This window comes from Vespula vulgaris, chromosome 15 (genome assembly GCF_905475345.1).
Source record: "Vespula vulgaris chromosome 15, iyVesVulg1.1, whole genome shotgun sequence".
Lineage (NCBI taxonomy): Eukaryota > Metazoa > Arthropoda > Insecta > Hymenoptera > Vespidae > Vespula > Vespula vulgaris.
The window spans coordinates 2939842-2959782 of record NC_066600.1 but is presented as its reverse complement, the minus strand read 5'-3'; the positions used below and the strand labels follow the sequence as shown (position 1 = coordinate 2959782).

At 32.4% G+C, this 19941-nt stretch overlaps 3 protein-coding genes across 6 annotated transcripts; 1 reads left to right on the top strand and 2 right to left on the bottom strand.

Moving 5' to 3' along the window:
* Positions 1 to 158: 158 nt before the first annotated feature.
* On the bottom strand, positions 159 to 6390 carry LOC127069432 (LIRP-like). 2 transcript variants are annotated; one of them, XM_051006456.1, is made up of 3 exons: positions 6288 to 6390; positions 2432 to 2636; positions 159 to 2134 (listed from the first exon to the last, which is right to left on the bottom strand). In XM_051006456.1, exons 2-3 carry the CDS (start codon positions 2634 to 2636, stop codon positions 1938 to 1940), a joined length of 402 nt encoding a protein of 133 aa, XP_050862413.1. In that variant the 5' UTR covers positions 6288 to 6390; the 3' UTR covers positions 159 to 1937. The 2 variants fall into 2 exon arrangements, with proteins under 2 accessions (XP_050862413.1, XP_050862414.1); XM_051006457.1 differs by lacking the exon at positions 6288 to 6390 and adding an exon at positions 3583 to 3808.
* Positions 6391 to 6715: 325 nt separating this feature from the next.
* Positions 6716 to 9966, bottom strand: LOC127069420 (translation factor GUF1 homolog, mitochondrial). Of its 2 annotated transcripts, XM_051006435.1 has the most exons (8): positions 9748 to 9966; positions 9313 to 9607; positions 8315 to 9127; positions 7994 to 8233; positions 7648 to 7913; positions 7342 to 7556; positions 7062 to 7274; positions 6716 to 6938 (listed from the first exon to the last, which is right to left on the bottom strand). In XM_051006435.1, exons 2-8 carry the CDS (start codon positions 9396 to 9398, stop codon positions 6813 to 6815), a joined length of 1959 nt encoding a protein of 652 aa, XP_050862392.1. In that variant the 5' UTR covers positions 9399 to 9607; positions 9748 to 9966; the 3' UTR covers positions 6716 to 6812. The 2 variants fall into 2 exon arrangements, with proteins under 2 accessions (XP_050862392.1, XP_050862393.1); XM_051006436.1 differs by lacking the exon at positions 9313 to 9607.
* A 477-nt stretch (positions 9967 to 10443) lies between these two features.
* LOC127069416 (protein strawberry notch-like) lies at positions 10444 to 19878 on the top strand. 2 transcript variants are annotated; one of them, XM_051006425.1, is made up of 14 exons: positions 10444 to 10566; positions 11298 to 11523; positions 12029 to 12119; positions 12262 to 12357; positions 12498 to 12722; positions 13038 to 13163; positions 13248 to 13388; positions 13481 to 15079; positions 15149 to 15587; positions 15666 to 16049; positions 16183 to 16749; positions 16844 to 17157; positions 17257 to 17381; positions 17500 to 19878. In XM_051006425.1, the coding sequence occupies exons 2-13, from the start codon at positions 11521 to 11523 to the stop codon at positions 17361 to 17363; spliced, it is 4092 nt and encodes a 1363-aa protein (XP_050862382.1). In that variant the 5' UTR covers positions 10444 to 10566; positions 11298 to 11520; the 3' UTR covers positions 17364 to 17381; positions 17500 to 19878. The 2 variants fall into 2 exon arrangements, with proteins under 2 accessions (XP_050862382.1, XP_050862381.1); XM_051006424.1 differs by lacking the exon at positions 10444 to 10566 and adding an exon at positions 11142 to 11221.
* Positions 19879 to 19941: the final 63 nt, after the last annotated feature.

The window sequence follows — 19941 nt, the reverse complement described above, 5'->3', positions numbered from 1 at the left end:
ATGATATCTTGTTGATCAAAATCAGTCGAGAATTACGTCTGTACACGTTGTTGACATAAATTATTAGAAAAACAATGACGATGAACAATTATAATGAACGGTTTAAATTTATATTTAATTTTGTATTCTCATGGTCAAAGGTCAAATTAAAATTCCAGTTCAATTGTCGAATGACCACTGGTCGTTAATATCTTTTATTCATTTATCGATTAAAAACAACATTGACTATATTTACTAAAGCTTCAAATCGCGGGAACAGAATGTTTACAAAATTATCTTTATTACAATACATTTATAAATTTTGTCACATTTTTAACATATAATAAAATAGGAGAATAGGAAATGTCTAATAAATAATACATGTCATTTCATTTTTTATTTTTCTTTTTTTTCAATATATATTCGATCGATCAGCTAAGAGAAAGCGATAGTTTGCAGTGTAAGAGATTCATGAATCAGCGAAAGTTGTTAATGACGGTATAGTAATGTTGCCTCTTTATCATCTTTGTATCTTTGTATGATGATTAAATATAAATAAATTGAAATCAATTGCGATAGCAAGCATGGACGATTACAATGGTACTGTTTACAATGCAACGATTTAATCTCGGCGAATTTTTACACTACACATTATTAAAATGTATCAACAAGGTGTGCTTCCAAATATAACCTCAAAGTACATAGCGTTGCGACATTATGAACGAAGATCTTTTTCAGATCGTAGAATGATTGAAAATTTTCAAATCAGATTATTAGAAATCGATCTATAATCGCTCTTACGAATGTAAAACGATCTTTAATAAGCTATGACTTTGTCAAATTTTTGCTGCAAACTATCCTTGCAAAACATAGCACAATTCACGCGCACACGCACACTCACTATATATATATATAAATTTATATATAATATATATATATATATATATATATAATATATCTCTTGAAATTTTTTTTTGCTATCCTCGCTCGTATCCAATGGACGTTTCTTATTTTCCAATAGATTTCTATCTAAGAAATGCCGAGTATTCGGCTACACGAATTTACAAATTCGTATTCCACATCTTAAGAATAAAAACTTAAGAATCGAAATTTGTAATCGATCAATATTCGCAAGATCGAACGCGCCCTAATGATCCTCGTGTTCCTAGATTCTTCAACTAGAATGAAAATATATTTCATCGATACATCTCGTCAACTCCGATCGAAATCCAATTACTCGAACTTTCAATCTCAATTACACAATCTTAGTGGATACTTGTATCGTTAAATATTCGCGGCTGTAAAGTTAATATTACCATAAAAGTTTAAGAAACCATTCGCTAAAAAGCACACTTCGAACGTTCTGAAATTACTTCGATTATATATATATATATATATATATATATATATATATATATGTATGTATGTATGTATGTATGTATGTATGTATACTAACTTTGAACAATGTGATTTCATTCAAGAAACGATTAACAATCGCAGTTTTCATTGACGCAAAATCAATGTTTATTTTTGTATTATGGAAATCTACGAAGTAATTCATCGATAATTCACAAGATATCTAGGCACGTGGTTAGTCATTGATTTAACCTAACATATATATCTTTAATGTTTTTTTCTCAGGCCGAACGTTCGTAGGCAAGCAGTAGGCGAATGTTTTTGATCCTCGCAAAATGCATGTTGTTTATTTACGTGAAGTTATTTGCGGATCATCCGGTGTCCTTGTATTTTTATATGCATTTAAACGTGTATAAAGCTTTCAATAGGTGTCACGCAAATACATGTATATTAATTGTCATTTATCACATTATAGTATTACAGAAGAGAATAATGGTAAAGCAGAGATCTGATACGGTATTATCGTCGGTATTATCACATTTATGGTAGTAGACGAAGAGAAGAATGGTAAAACAGAGACCGATGTTACTGACCGTCGATGATTATTGCGCAACACGACCGCAATAACTAGTTAATTCCTGAATCGAGCATGGTTTCACGCAGCACTCATCGTAAACGCCCCTAGATTCTCTTCGGAAACGTGTACCGGCAAAACGACCCATCATTGCGTTAGCTGTAACTGCCGATCTAAACGGATATGATTCGTCGTAAGCAAACGGATAATCGTCCATTTCCATTTCTGAAAATAACGTAATAACATATATTTGATTAGTTTCTTCTACAAGAATTATATTTGCGAAATAATGGGCTCGAATATTTGAATAACTATTGCATCTTCGATTGAAACGGTGTTTAGAAAAAATGCACTTTACGCAGTCACTCATTTTCGAATCGAATTACATACGTTTCATATTATTTTGCTTTAATTTGATTCATTAAAAAAGAACGTCTTGAATATCTAACGAAATGAGATACAAGGTATGTATTAAGGTTATAGAATACGCATATTCATATATACAATGTTACCATAACTTACCCTGCCCGTTCTTTTTGAACATAGAATTGTAGACGCCGTCGCAAAGCAATCCAAGTGCATTCGATAGATTTTTCCCGCAATATTTATGCAGCGTCTGCGACTGTCGCTTATCTTGGAACGAGTACTGAGTATTTCCGAATTGTATTAAGAAACACGTTACGACGAGCACGAAAGCCACAAAGGCGCTGAATCGATATGTAGACATCTGTAAACAAAGTTGAAGAGACGCGTTTTTTTTTTTCTTATAAGAAAAAATGTAAATTTAGTCTGTAGGTCATCTTATTGAATATCTTTATCAACGCGCACTTTGCTACGACTTATTAATTCGACTAAATTTACAAACAAATAATACATTTGACACAATTATAATACTCTTTTCTTTTTGTCTCTGATTCATTTAAATTAGATAAAAGAAAAATTATCTCAACAAGAGTTGGTCAACGTTGATGTAAGACATCGATTAGTTTCGAAGATTAATCCAGTTAGATTTTGTAATCATTGAGGTAGTAGACAAATCGCGGCTATCGTGAAGACGTTCGGCTAGACATTGCTACATTGTGAACATCGCATAACGTGGAATGAGGATAGTGGTCTGCTTGTTTATATTTTAGCTCCGAGTCATTGAATCTCCAAGATAATTATACTGTTGTTTTGATATGCGAAAATAGGGCCGTTATCCACGAGACGCATTCTGGCGCCACGTTGACTGGAACTCTACCCGTTGATTTCAGAAAAGCTGAACGAATACACACGATTTTTTTCTTTAGAGAAAGAGAGAGAAAGAGATCGAACACAAACAAATTTCTACTAAGAAATGTTCAAGAAAAAACAATCTTTATAAACATTATAGATACTCATTGATAAATCATAACTTTCCATTCATATAAAAAACATGTAATTCAAAGCTGATATTAATTTGATTTTGCCGAATTATATCGTTCTTTAATGTAGTAACAGAATTAGAAAATCGTATAAAATTTTTGGAAAAAATCTCGAAATCAAAAGTGGATCGTTAAAACTTAGTGGAGTTAACGAATTGCATTTGTAATATTACTTGGTAGACGCGTGCCAGACTCGGTGCTTAGCAAACAATGACTTTACCACTCACATCAAAATAAGTAACATAAATATCTAGGTATAATGATACTGACCAGAATTAGCGAGTCTAATAAAATTCATCAATGTCTAATAATATATATCGACGTTTGTGAGAGTACATCAAAGACGATAACAACTTTCTCTCCGTCTCTTTTTCTTTCTCTCTCTCTCTCTCTCTCTCTCTTTCTCTCTTTCTCGAGGAAGTTATGCAAGGAATCTGGTTTGTCTCTTCTTTCTTTTCCTTTCTTTTTATTCCTTCTTTTTCTCTTTTCAGAGAATCGTGAAGTACATCGAGACGAATTCAATGACCTACGATAAAGTGGCCGTACTCGTGAGTCAACATCGCGACGTGCTATTTCTCGTCGAACTTCAACTCCTAATATCTCCCAATTAAGTGAAACGACGTCGTTGTCGTTCTCGTTGTCGTTGTCGTTGTCGTTGTTGCGCCTGGCTTATCTCGCATTCGCGAAAAGAACCGCGGTTGCTTTTATTTACGAAAGGTCAAGATTAACTCCGATATGAATCTGATAAAGGAACATGTACGAGAGAAGCACGAAACAATGTCAATTTATTGACGCCAAAGGACCGATAAATTTGATACGTTGATTAACCACAACAAGAAATAGGTATACGTTATTTCATGTTTCAAACGACGTATGCATTAAAAATAATTACATCGTATCTTAATTAGTCGCTAAAACGGAACACTCCTAATACGCACTCCTCGTTTAAAAAAATACTCCTCGTTTAAATAACCCGTTCATTGGCTTTCCGTATTGCGACGATTGTAAGGAAAGGACTGTAAGGAGAGGCACACGCTCTCCTCGATAACGGAATGCCCGCAAATTGAAAAGAGGACTCATCCCAGACTATGACCTATTGTTGCACGCATTAATTTCTCTCTCTCTCTCTCTCTTTCTCTCTCTCTCTTGTTATTATCTGAAGCGCCACTGGCTGAGACAAGTAATAAATACATATACAACAGTTGGAAAGATACTATACGAATGCAGTTATAGTCACCGAGAGGGAATGCACTCATCTTCGACGAACGCAGTCACAGTGGGGTGATCGACTTTTCCGATTAAAAGTGTTGCCACTTTGCTCGGAAATCTTAAAACTTCGTCTGAATTCTTTGCGTCAGAGAGAGAGAGAGAGAAAGAGAGAGAAAGAGAGACAGGACAAATATTCGTTTCATTCTTAAATATTTTTCTATTATTTCTATCAATTCTATTATTTTTCACGATCTCACGCGATGGACAATTAATCACATTTTCATTTCTTTTTATTTCTTTCCTCGCTTGACGTAAGAAAAGTGTAATATAAAAAGATGATCGTCTAGTTTTTATCGACGATCACGAAACATGTATTTCGTAAACGATGTGACGAGTCAGCAGCATCCCCATCGGTTCTTCACGAGATATACAATATTTCAGATATAACTTCGTCTTTATAACGAAGAAGAAGATAATTATTTTTCTTTTTATTTCCTCCTCCTACTTTATAACGTACTTTAGATGATTTCTAATCTAATCTCTTTCTATTTTTCCTTTTTCTCTATTACTTATACTCTCTCTCTCTCTCTCTCTCTTTCTTTTTTTCTAATTCAAAACGAAACTTTATGCCATTTATGTTTACACAATGATCGAACGCCGAATGCAAATTCCAAAAAATGAACTGTTTTTTTTCTAATTTAAGACGAAACTTTAGGACTCTTATGTTTACACAATAATCGAACGCTCAATTTAAATTCGAAAACATGAACGTATTCTGTCTTGAATGTCAACTAATATGTACCTTCTTTTTGGTACTTCTCCCTCACGAGCCACTCTCTCACGTCTGTATTTTTCCAGGTTTGCTTTTCAAAATCGCAGGATCAACGGCCAGTCGATTTCCGTGAATCTCTCCTCGATATAAGAGTCATTCTCAAACGCACCCCTAATCGACTTAACACGCGATTTCTTCCCGGTGACATAAGTAAAGATCACGAATTTAGCTTTCCTTTTGCACTCGTTGAAACGCCGATCTTTATCGACTTTTCGATCCAACGTGAAACATTCTTCTTTGAAGGGCAATAATTTCGATATCTTATATACGATATACATATACATATATATCTACACTGACATACGTACATACGTCGATATAAATATTAATAATATTAAAACAAACACAATTTCGCACACGACTTCGCACACGATCCTTTTCTTGATCCTTATTCGGGAGACGATCGAGGAAACGAATGCGTCTGAACCGGCCGAGTGCCAATGAACGACTCGTCGCTGGTAGGAGAGGAACGTAAACGAGCGAAAGACTCGTTTGTTTATATTGTTATTATTTTGTATAACGAAGATTTACGAACGTTTGAAAGATATTATATAACAATAGAAGGTAGCAAATATGTAGTTGAAAGTGAAACTATAATAACATAAATATTGAAATGTTACTTTTCCAAATGATTATATCTATTATAAATTTTTTCTTCTAGCACAATATTAAACATTTTTCATTGTTTCTTATGTGATCTATATACTCTATAAAGATTAAATAATATTCAAATGTAATATGTGTGTGTGTGTGTGTGTGTGTGTGTGTGTGTGTGTGTGTGTGTGTGTGTGTGATACACAATGTCTCTCCATAATTTAACATTAAAACCGAAAAAAGTGGTACATTAACGAGAAGTATTCAACATATCGTCGTCGTGTAAATGCGAAAATAAATAAAAAATTCTTGGAAATTCCAAAAAGATCGAAATACTCACCGTAAAGATAGACGGTGGTTATCCTTAGTCGATGAGAGCGTACGTATTATGACGACCTAAAAGAGGGCAACCTCCCTTATAAACGCTCTGATCACCGGTAAAAAAATTGAACAGCATAGACATGTTCATTACACACGTTACGAAAGCACCTGTCAGCTTATCTTAGTTAAACACCACCAATAATGTCGCGTTCATAAGGAAGAGCAACCAACCGTATATCGTTCCAATTTTACCCTCAACAACGTTTAGCTAAAATTCTAGAATGATTTACTTCCGCTAGATACCTTTCACTTTTATTTATACGCCAAATAATGTAAACAGACAGGCAATCGATTAGTTATCAAGTGATCTTAAGCTATTTTTCTCTTCCTTTAGTATAATTAACTCCTCTTCGCCAAAGGCAAGAATTCTCGATGAACCATGAAATATTTGCCTTAATGTTTGACCTTTTATTCTTATTTTATATATTCTTTTTATTTTTGTGTTCAAAGTAAAAATCCTATATATATATATATACATGGTAAATTATCGTTTGAGTACATTTATAAATGTTTCTCGTGGCAAGGAAATGTTTCCGATCATACGCATTCTGTTCTTTCCCTGTTTTTGTTTTGCCAATAATTTCATCCTTCTTGTAACATCACCTCCATACTAAAACGTATAAAATGTATATAAATATATACATATACATATATATAGTTTTTTTTTATGTAATTTATATTTAATTTATCGTTCTTTATAGCAAATAAAATATAGCTCCATGTGAGTTTTTACCAATTTTGCAGTAACGTCTTTTCTATATGCTTTCAAAGTCTCCCTTGCAAGTATCTTACTTCCAACTGCTGCTTGTATTGATATTTCAAATAATTGTCTTGGAATGATATCCAAAAGTTTATTACACATTCTTTTACCCACTTCTTTTGCTTTAGTACAGTGTACAATTGTACTTAATTCTTCTACAATATTACCATTTAAGAGAATATTTAACTGTAAGAAAAAAAGTAACATTAATCATTGAATGTGAATAAATTAAATTAACGATTGTGCTTTTTACCTTCACAATTTCAGAAGAATGATATCCATCATCTTCATAATCAAAACTTGCATATCCAGAAGTGAGGGTTTTCAATGTATCATGAAAATCAAGAACTACTTCATTTAATGGCATTGAAAATTTTAATAACGTTCTATTATTTCCAATAGTTTGGGTAAATTGTTCAATCCCACGTTTCTCAAGACACAATGAAATTACCGGTCCTATATACTTATCTATTTAAACATATGTGTATCAATATATACCAATAATAACAGACATTAAATTACGATTAATTATTACACTGTTATTTAGAAAAAGATATACCTGGTGTTATAATAGTACCAAGGATCATTGGCTCATAATATTCTACTGTAATTTGTTTATCAGGATAGTCAATAGGATTATTGAAGACAACTATATCTCCTTTATATCGTATTATATTTTTTTGTCCTTTAATTTTGGCCTTATATGTGACACCAGGTGCTGTAACTATTGGTTCTGTACCATATTCCTGTTCTAATCTTTGTATAAATACTTCCATATGCAAGAGTCCTAAAAATCCAGCTCGCCAGCCGCGTCCAAGTGCAGCACTAGAACAATATTATTATTAATTACTAATTAAGTATGCAACTGTTTTATTATATTGTTCACTCACGAAAATAATCAATACCTAGAATTTGGTACAATTTCAACAGCACTATCATTTAAAATAAGTTTATCAATTGCACTTTGTAATGAAAGAAAATGTGATTGATCCATAGGATATACACCAGCAAATACCATTGGTTTTATTGCTGTAAATCCACCTAATGATTCTACAGGGTGACCTTTTTTATATAAAGTATCTCCAATATGTGCTTCTTTAGAAGATCGCATATTACACTTTATACTTCCAACCTCTCCTGCAAATCTACAATTGTATTTTAATTATAATTATATATAATATATTGAAGCATAAAAAAAATACACATATATAAAATTTTATACTTACAAAGTTTTAACAGGTTCTTCCTCAGGTCTTAGAAGTGCTACCTCTTTAATTTCATAAGATTTTTTGCTAGCAAAAGATGTAATATGTTCACCAACAGATAAAGATCCATCCTTCACATATATTAAGGAAACAGCTCCTTTATATTTGTCATACCAGCTATCAAATATTAGAGCACGAAATGGTAAATTCCTATTTACAGGTGGAGGTGGAAGCCTTTTGAGTATAGCTTGTAATAATTCATCAACACCTGTTCCTAATTTGGCAGATATTTTTAATACATCTTTTTCATTTATATTAAATAATGTTTCTAATTGATTCTTTACTCTTTCTGGATCTGCCATTGGTAAATCTATTTTATTTATAACTGGTATTACTACAAGCTCTCTTTTAATAGCCAAGTAAAAATTTGCAACAGTTTGCGCTTGTACTCCATCATTTGCATCCACTAATAATATAACACCTTGACAAGCTGCTAATGAACGATATACCTCAGATGAGAAATCTACATGACCTGGAGTATCTATCAAATTTAAAAGATAATTTTGTCCTTTATATGAATATATAAGAGAAGCAGTCTGAGCTTTGACTGTAATTCCACGCTCCTTTTCTACTTGCAATGTATCTAATACTTGTTTTCCTGAATTTCTTTTTATAGCACCAGTAATTTCTAGAAGTCTATCAGCAAGGGTACTTTTACCATGATCAACATGGGCTATTATACTAAAATTACGGATATTTTCGATAGGTATTTCATAAGTTTTTTCGACATTCTCATTTGTACTGTATGTTTGTTTTTGCATATATAAACATCTCCTAAAAGAATATATTATTATAAGTAATTGTAAAGTGTTTATTAACAAGTCTCATAGTTTAAATAAATCAATAACACTTTTCTCAATCTATTTATATTTAATAGATTAAATATTATTGATAATATTATTGATAAATATTATTGATAATAAACATATAATTAATTTTATTTTATAACCTATACTTACGTCCCATGTTTTATTTTATCTGTATTGTTAAAAACATAATTAATCTGTATCCTATTTAAGCGTTTTACAAGTTTCCAGAATACCATTATATAATATAAAATAAATATGCATATATATATATGTGATGTGTATATTTATATTATTTAATTTATATTATTGACTATCAGATTCCATGGTACCAAAAGTCTATTTTAACAGTATTCTGATAGGTTAATAAATATTTTTTTTCTTCTATTATTCATTTAATAAAAAAATATGCTTCTCAATCTTGTTGTTTTGATTAAAAAGTAAACTTCTTCTTGAAAAAAGATATAATCGTTACACTATTGTTTATAATATTAATATTTATATCATTTGAATTAATTTATTATAATTTGATTGCTACTAATCAGTTCAAATGAATGTGTATTGCTTGTATTTATACAATGTGTATACCTTATTTTTCATTGCTATTATCATTTTGTTAATTTTTATTCTTTTTTAGCACTATAACTATTTATGTTCTATAAAGTCCACAAATATTTTAACGTTTGCCTCATATCGCGTAACTCTATACAACTTTATGCAATTTTTATACTGTTTGTCGTCACATCGTTTTTAATATAAAATGCAAAGTGTACAGTTCAATAGAGGTGCATTATACAAAATATATAAATGCGAACGTGTATGTATGTGTGTGTTCGTGCGTATATATATATATATATATATATATATATATATATATATAAAACTCTTAGAAAATGATAAAGAAATTATTTAACAGTTTTAAATTAGAGCGCGCATAAATGTGTTTTCATATTCTGCCACGATGTGGCGTTGTCAGCGGCGCGAAGCTCGGATCGATCGTATTAGAGCGATACATTTTTTTAAATAGATTAAGGGCTGTAGTCCTGTAATACGATATATACTTTAATTATTTTGGTACGTATATTATGTAGAAGTGTCTGATTTAGTATTAGAAACTTAAACAATTCCCATTTGATTTTACTGAAGAGTTATATGCCAAGTTCGAGGTCGTACTCTTTTCTTTTTACCGCGTATACTTTAGATCGCCTAACGATTAGCGCTGCTCTGCAGCGACGTTGCCAGATCGTGATAGTCTCTTTCATTTGCGTGTGTATGACGCGCGTGCGGACAAATGATACTCAATATTCGCGCTTTATTTACTGTTCATTTGTGAAATCAACGAACACGTGTTCAAAAGAAAGTTTGAAGAATCAACCTGCTTCCCTCATAACACCAATAATTATATTCGTGAGTCTTTAACGATCGTTCATATGTAACAATGACTCGCATTACGAAGGCACAGAATTTGGCCGACAATATTGATGACATTGGAAAAAATTAATTTTAATGATATGTAAAAATAGAACGTCCTCATAGGTAGAAAGTACATTCTCTTAGAAAAAAATAATCGATATATTTATCTAGTTAATGTAAATAATATAGAACCAACAGTCTACATTATCGCATGCTATTGAATATTCTAAATCAAGTTCGTGCTACTTCCAAAACACCTGTAAGTCTGATATTGTATATTTAAATTTGTACACATGCTTATAAAAAAAAAAATATTAGTTTCGTATTACATCCGACACTGTGCTAGGGTGTTCTCGATACGAATAAATTCTTATTCATTCATCGTTATATCTTAATATTTTGCAAATACAATTATAAACGAAATATTAGTTGAAAAAAAAAAGTAGATTTTCTTCGATTGCGCGCCTTATTTTCTGTAAACCCGCTTTTCGAAAGATCTCTTTATAAAAGTAGATTTGGCAACAGCGCTTAACAATGTTACGCAAGGCAGCTGTAGTCAGCGCGTGTGTTTTTGTATTTGCATCGTGATGCACCGTGGGCCGGGCAAAAACCAAGATGGCGGCAGCCGTGCTTGGCGAACGCGTTTAGAGTGAGCGCTTCGATGCATACCACAAAAAATGCTTCGGTCTAAGCGCACACTAAATTCAGGCATTGTGATTTTGTAGCCCGCACAATAAACGAGAAACTTGCCGTTCGACGAGTGATGCTTACTTGACGCGACATAAAGTAGGAACCCGTAACGAGGGAAAAAAGTTTTCATCGTCTACTCTGTCAGAATTGCAGCTTCACGTTCGAAAGGAATATCTTCTTCGACGATCGTGTTCCTCATTGAAATCTCTTCCCTTTCTTTATCGAGACTGCAGAAAGGAAAAATAAATTTTTTCGATCATGGTAAGATGTTTCTTTTTTTTTATATTTTCATTGTTCCATTCGCAGCGACGCGCGCTTCTTATGCGTGCGTTTTCTTCTAATCTCCGCTTCGCGAGACAAACTAACCTAAGAACTTCTTGTATATCTTTTTTTATAAATAATTTTTTGCGCATTTATTCTTCAGATTCTTTTTAAGGGTATGTTTTTCTTCTTCCATACTTTTTTTGTTATAAGATTTTTCAAAAATTTACATAAATTTATTGCGAAAATAGTTATGCATTTATTTTTTATTTGAATATTTAAACAATCTATTGTATTTTAATGACAAGTAAGCTTTTTTTTTCTGATAGTCATAATTATCAACACGTAAAAGACTTCTTTGTTTTTCATCAAGAATTAATATTTCATAAAAATCAATGATTTTGTTTAAAAAATATCCTTTGTTTAATTTGATAAATAATATGAATATTTCATTAGAATTGTCTATTTATATCTTGTATAATTATTACATGATATATGTATTTAGGCAACAAAGAGATATAAAGAAACAATGAGCGATGACACAAGTGGTAGTGACTTTGACGATGATGAGGATCCTGATAAAATTGAAGTACCTGGTAATTTCTTTATATTTATAATTTATGGGATATTAACTTCATAATGACAATCTAATGATATAATATAATGCTATATATTATTTATTAATTTCTACTCAAAAAGAAATATAATTATTCAATGTCATATACTTATTTTTAATAGGTGGTGGTAAAGATCTTGCAACAGCTGCTGGTATTGCAAACATTAAAGAAGAAAAACCTGCAGAAGTACCATCTAATGCCACAAATAAAGGACAAGGTACTATGAATTGTATATATGTGTAATAAAAAAAATTCTTTATCATCTGCATTTATATATATATACATATATATTCATTCATTGTGTTACAAAAAAAATGTTATAAACAGAGTGTTACTTAAGTAATATTTATTTAACAGCATTAAATCAAAAACTTAGTAACAAAATACCAGGTGGATTAGTAACTAAAACTGCACCACCAGGATATGAAATGGTACGTGTAGGAGGATCACAAGGTACTCCACCTAATTTTGTTGGTACCAACCAAATGAATCAATTGGGTCAATTAGGAGCTGGTGGACCATATAATTTCCCAGGATTAGCAAGTCTTGCAGGATTCAATCCTGCAGCTTTTTTACAACAGAGTATGTCTATGATTGATATATGTCTTCTGAGTTTGAATATTATATATTTTTTTAAAATTCTTTCTTTTTCTATTTCCTTCCTTTGATTTTTTTATAGTTTCCTTTTTTTCCAAAAATACTTGATATATGCATATATTAATTATGAGCATATATCATAATTTTGTCTATATATATATATATATACACTATCTTGTATCTCTCTTTTCCATCATTTTATTAAATTATATAATTATTCAAATATGCATTTTACTTTCACACAAATCCTGAAGTTATTTTAACGTTTAGATCAATCTTTTATTCGATGAAATATTGCAGGTATGGAAATGAATAATTTAATGGGAGGTTTTATGGGAATGGCTGGAATGAATATGGGTGTCAATCCATTTGTTCAATTTCTCAATCAGAGTGGACTTCATCCAAATTGGCCTGCAGGTTTATCCGGTATTATTAACAAATTTTTTATGTATACATGCAATTTTTTACATTATCTCTGAATTTATTATAATCATAATATTTATTATTTAGGAAAAGCTGTATCACAATTATGGATGAATTCTGGTGATCCAACAAAAGTAGGTATGCAACCAACAATACCAGAAGAAGAAGAGGTAGATGATGAAGATATGGGTGTTGCAGAAACTTATGCAGATTATATGCCTACCAAACGTATGCATGTTTTATTTCGCTATTAATGAGAAAAGTGTAATTGTATAAAAGATTAGAAAACATTTTCTAACAAGTTTATTTAAAATGTACAGTCAAACGTGGGCGTAAGCATCCAGATCCAGTTGTTGAGACAGCATCATTATCTAGTGTAGAACCTACGGATGTTTGGTACGAACTTTCTATACCAGAAGAAACAATACGATCTGGAGCTTTGTCGGCTCTTCAGTTAGAATCCATAACTTATGCATCTCAACAACACGAACATCTTTTACCGGATAGTACACGTGCTGGATTTCTTATCGGAGATGGAGCTGGTGTTGGTAAAGGACGAACTATAGCAGGCATTATATTTGAAAATTATTTAAAAGGTAGGAAACGTGCCATTTGGGTTTCCGTCTCCAACGATCTCAAATACGATGCCGAACGTGATTTAAAAGACATTGGGGCATCAAAAATCGAAGTACATGCTTTAAATAAGTTCAAATACGCAAAAATTTCTTCAGCTGTAAATGGTAATGTTAAAAAAGGTGTAATATTTAGTACATATTCCGCATTAATCGGTGAATCCTCTCAAAGTGGAGGTAAATACAAAAGTAGATTAAAACAATTGTTGCAATGGTGTGGAGAAGATTTTGATGGATTAATTATTTTTGACGAATGCCATCGTGCAAAAAATTTATGCCCTACCGGAAGTTCCAAACCTACCAAAACTGGTTTAACCGTACTGGAATTGCAAAATAAACTTCCTAAATCACGAGTGGTGTATGCTAGTGCCACTGGTGCTTCTGAGCCTCGCAATATGGCCTATATGGTACGATTAGGTATGTGGGGCGAAGGAACTCCTTTCCCTGAATTCAACGATTTTATCACTGCGGTAGAAAAACGTGGAGTTGGTACAATGGAAATAGTAGCAATGGATATGAAATTACGAGGCATGTATATTGCTCGACAACTTAGTTTTCACGGCGTTGCTTTTAAAATCGAAGAAGTTCCTCTATCTAAGGACTTTACTAAGATATACGATCATTCGGTAAGATTATGGGTAGAAGCAATGCAGAAATTCCAAGAAGCGGCCGAATTAATTGACGCTGAAAATCGCATGAAAAAAACTATGTGGGGTCAATTTTGGTCGTCTCATCAACGTTTCTTCAAGTATCTATGTATTGCAGCAAAAGTAAAGCATGCTGTTGCAGTAGCTCGAGAAGCTGTTAAATGCGGGAAATGTGTGGTTATCGGTCTGCAATCGACCGGTGAAGCACGCACTTTGGAACAATTGGAACGTGACGACGGAGAACTAAGTGATTTTGTTTCTACTGCTAAGGGAGTACTCCAAACGTTAGTGGAAAAACATTTTCCAGCGCCAGATCGTAATCGAATCCATCGACTTCTTGGTTTAGATTTACCTAAAATGAATAAATCAGAAGGGGAAGATTTGATTGATGGTGCAGGTGGATCTGCAGGAGGAAGTAAAAGGAAACCAGTACGTCAAGCAGCACAAAGAGCTTCAAAAAAAGTTCGAGCATGGTCTTCCGAAGAAGAGATAACTGACGAAGAAAAAAATGGTGATCATAGTTCTGGTTCTGAATTTAAATTGAGTGGAACGGAGAGTGAAGATGATCATCGAACTGACGAGGAAAGTAATATAAGTTCCGATTTCAATCCATTTTATAGTGATAGCGATTCTGATGTTGGTAAGTATACAAAACTTACGCATATTTAAATCGATGTAAACAAATGTTACGATTTATTTCTTTTTATAGATCCATGGGACAGACGAAAGAAGAAAGGTGGTAAGAAACAAAAGAAACCAGCCAAGAAACGTTTAAGCACGCAAGATAAAATACAATCTATGCTTGCGCATAAGACGTCTAACAATAGGAACAAACGTAACGGAGATACGGCAGTGAGCGGAAATCATGGTAATGCATCTTCTAATAATCAAGGACCACCTCGGGATGCTATTGAACGTGCTTGTAGCATGAAAGAAGAATTGTTAGCACAAATAGAGACCTTAGGAGAAAGATTACCACCGAATACGTTAGATCAATTGATCGACGAACTTGGTGGTCCGGAGAATGTCGCAGAAATGACTGGAAGAAAAGGTCGTGTTGTTCAAACGGAAGATGGTGCAATACAATATGAATCTAGATCTGAAGTCGACGTTCCGTTAGAGACGCTTAACTTAACAGAAAAACAAAGGTAAACTTATTAATTTTATTTATGAAAATTCGTCTTCGTTTATCGAAGAAAGGTGTAAATTACTTTACGCATTATCAGATTTATGGATGGTGAGAAGACAGTTGCAATCATCTCGGAAGCAGCTAGCAGTGGCATATCATTGCAAAGTGATAGACGTGCGAGAAATCAAATGCGTAGAGTACATATCACACTTGAACTGCCATGGAGCGCAGATAGAGCAATACAACAGTTCGGTCGAACGCATCGTTCGAATCAAGTAAATGCTCCGGAATATATATTCCTTATTTCGGATCTTGCCGGAGAAAGACGATTTGCTTCGATTGTTGCGAAACGTCTCGAAAGTCTTGGTGCGTTAACTCACGGAGATCGCAGAGCAACCGAAACGCGAGATCTTTCACAATTCAATATCGATAACAAATATGGTCGATCGGCTCTCGAGGCAACGATGAAGACTATAATGGGGTTTGTTGTATACTCTTGTATTATACTTTTATATGTATATATATATACTTTCTCTAAACGTCATCACATGTTTAATGTATATATGAAAATTATATTTACGGTTGAATTAATGAAGTATAAAATAATACAATAGGTACGAGCCGCCATTGGTACCACCACCACAAGACTATAATGGTGATTTCTTCAAAGATGTGGCGGACGCTCTAGTGGGCGTAGGACTAATTTGTAATAGCGAAAATATGCCAGGAGTTCTTACTTTGGACAAAGATTATAATAACATGTCTAAATTCTTAAATCGTATTCTCGGAATGCCAGTCGATTTGCAAAATCGATTATTCAAATATTTTACCGACACTTTGAATGCCATTATCCTTCAAGCGAAGAAAACTGGGCGTTTCGACATGGGTATTCTTGATCTTGGTACGTCAGGAGAGAACGTTCGCAGAGTAAGACTTTATCGTTTTCTTCGGAAGCACGCAACTGGTAAAGCACCTACCGAATTACATGTTGTACATGTTGAACGTGGTATGAGTTGGACCGAGGCAATGGATCAATGGTCCAAATTAACTGGTGCCAAGGAAGGATTTTATTTAAGTCATCAAATACGAAATGGTAAACAAACAGCTATCCTTGCGGTTGCTGTCGATGGTGGTAAAAAGAAAAGTGAAAGTAAAAAAGATCAGTTATACATGGTTTATAGGTACGATATACTTTTGTCTATCAGAAATTAATTTAAATATATAATGATACATAACGAAAATGAAATATTTTCGATATGTATGTGTTGTTTGTAGGCCGAATACCGGATTGCAATTACGTCAAGAATCATTAGGTGAATTAGAAAAGAAATACAAAAAGGTTTCAACCGAGGAGGCAGAACCTCATTGGACGCAACAATACGAAGCATCTGTGGATACATGTTCACACGCTTATTGGCGTGGCAATTGTAAAAATGTCACTCTTGGTATGGAATGTGAAGTAGGATTACGAAGACGGTCATATAATGTTTTAGCTGGTTCGGTTCTTAGCGTTTGGAGTCGCGTTGAAAGTGTACTTGCGGCACGATCTGGACATAATTCGAAGATGCAAGTTGTCCGACTAAGAACTGGTAAATTCTTTTCTGTATTTGAAAGGAATTTCATCAATGTGACTTGCCGCTTAATTGATTTCATTTAAATAAATATCTACATCGATTATGTTATTGCAGACGAAGGTTTGAAAATTGTAGGAACTCTTATTCCTAAATCTTGTATGGAAACGTTACGTCAAGCGCTTTCATCTGATGCAGAGAATACCGAAGAATTGACATTTTGAATTCATTAAACACGTAAGGTATGCATTATTTCTTTCTAATTTTATATCAAACTGTGACAATAATAATTGAGATATATTTTATTATGACATATATATATTTTTTCTATTGCAATAATTATTCGCATTTTTCGTACAGGTGAGAATAAAGCGAAGTAAATAATAGTGTTATGTAAACACTCAATCAATGGGGCATATAAAAAACATCGTGCAATCACGTCATTTGCACGAGTTGGATTAGCTACCATGGAACACTTACGTGTTGGGTAGACTAAACTGAACCCATCAGTGTTGTAATGTATTTTCGTCACAGATTTAGCATGACAAGTGAAATAAATGCTCGAAATAAGCTTTTCCGAGTTGATAGTCAAAGAACTGGAAAAAGGACTTGGCAGATTTTTCCTGTCATCACACATGTATTATTGAAAGATATCTATCAAGTCCCGATGTAAACCTTCAAATAGGTAGAATCTTCTTTAATTTTAGTCGAAGACTATACTCGAGTCAAAAATTCATAATTATATAAAATTCCTTTTTTATTTTTCGTTAGGAATGATAACATTTTAGATGGATCGTATAAACATGCATATGTAATAATGAATTATCATGTTTCATTTTTCGTGATTATAATAAAAGAAAAGCTGCCTGTAAAAGTTATGCAGTAAAGAAAAATTGTATTTGTATGCAATGAGAAAAACTCCATTATTTAATCATACGCAAAATAAGAGAATAATCCGAGGATAAAAGCTAAAAAACTTTCTATAGAAATTAATTATTGATATGAAATGTTACGATCCAATCTATAACAAAAATGCGACTGATTAGTGAGAATAGTCTATAAAGGGCTAGAGGAGTAATACTAGCGCTGCATAACTATTTGGACGATTAATTTTTCACTCTCGGAGTATAGATGTATACGCAGTTTTAAGTTTTATTTGATTGATAGGTGAAATCATTGATTAACACGAAAAAAATATTATTGCTACCGCCGCTATAGCTATTACTGTTATCACATTACTGCTATTACTATTAGCCGTAGATCTAGACTATAAAACTATTATCAATATTACTATAATGTAGGGAGACAAGGTAACGGTATTATAAGCGCCTTAAATTTTCCACAGTTCATGTAATTCAACTCAAATCTGTTCTGCTTTGTCTTATTCAATTGTATTAATATAATATATTTTTTTAATTAATTTTCAAATAACAGCTATTATGGATCTTTAATTGTATTGACTAAGTAGATGGAAAATAAACAATGGCAAGTATATCTAGTCTCCCAACATGCTCCATCTATTAATACTGTTAGCATTAAAGAAAACCTAGATTGAAACAGTACATACGATGATATATTTATATTCAAAATCGAAATGCAATCATGCGATTCATGCATGGAATAGATGTTTGTTCCTTCGTTTGTTTGTTTGTATGCCTGTGAGCGAGTTATGGATGGGTGCTGAGAACAAAATGGATATCGTATTCCATCTTCTCTTTACAAGAAAAAATTTAGATTAAATGATGTAGAATATTTTAGAACCGTTAATAAAATCTTGAGTAGAATTTCGTAGCATATGCTGTAACAACGTATGAAGCAACGTCTTCATGTGCTATGACGTGAACAAAATTGATGGATATTGACACTTCCTTATATCCAGGGTTTCCCTTGCAGCAATGCATAATGTTAAAAGTAGCGCTTACAAAAGTTCTTCGTTTCTACGAATACACTATATATTGCATTTATAAACAAATAAATATATGAAATACATGGTTTAGAGTATATATATATATACATATATATATTATATATATTACGATATATATAATATATACTATATATACATATATATATATACCTACACATACAATAAACAGGGGCCGCACTTTTTAATTTAACGAAGGTTCACTAAAAAAAAAAAAAAAAAAATACGAAAATTTATTACCTACAAATTTTGAAATTTCAGAAAATATTCATATCAGGATATCAAGATTGTAAGATACATAAATTTCTGATGCCGTATTACACGACTCCTATAGGTAAAGACTCGAGATAGTGTGACTACGTGCAGAAAAATGTAAATATATATATTTAAAGTATATACACAAGAATTTTTTATTACCGGATATGTGCATCTTTATATTCAATATTTTTACAGTTCTTGTGCTTGAGTTCCTATTAAAAAAGTCAAAATATAATTTATAAATGTGGTATTTAGTATACGTGGAAACAGATACTGCACTTATTGAAATGACTTCTTTCGTAGCGTGCTGTGTTTTCATGGGCTTATACATAGGAGAATCAATGAGCTATGTGTGTGAGGATGTGTGCGTGCGTGTACACGTGCATATGAAAGTGTCTCTTACATGTAAATCAATACATTATAAAACAAAACAAAAATATCAATGATTAATTTGGATATGAAGCCTGATAGTAACTCTATTGTATGAAATTATATCTGAACATCACTGTATACCATATTATTTATCAATCAGTATAAGAAATAATTTTGTAGTGAAATGTATCCTTTTAATTATTTAATAATTTGCTTATAGTATACCATCTCATTCTCTAAAATGATCG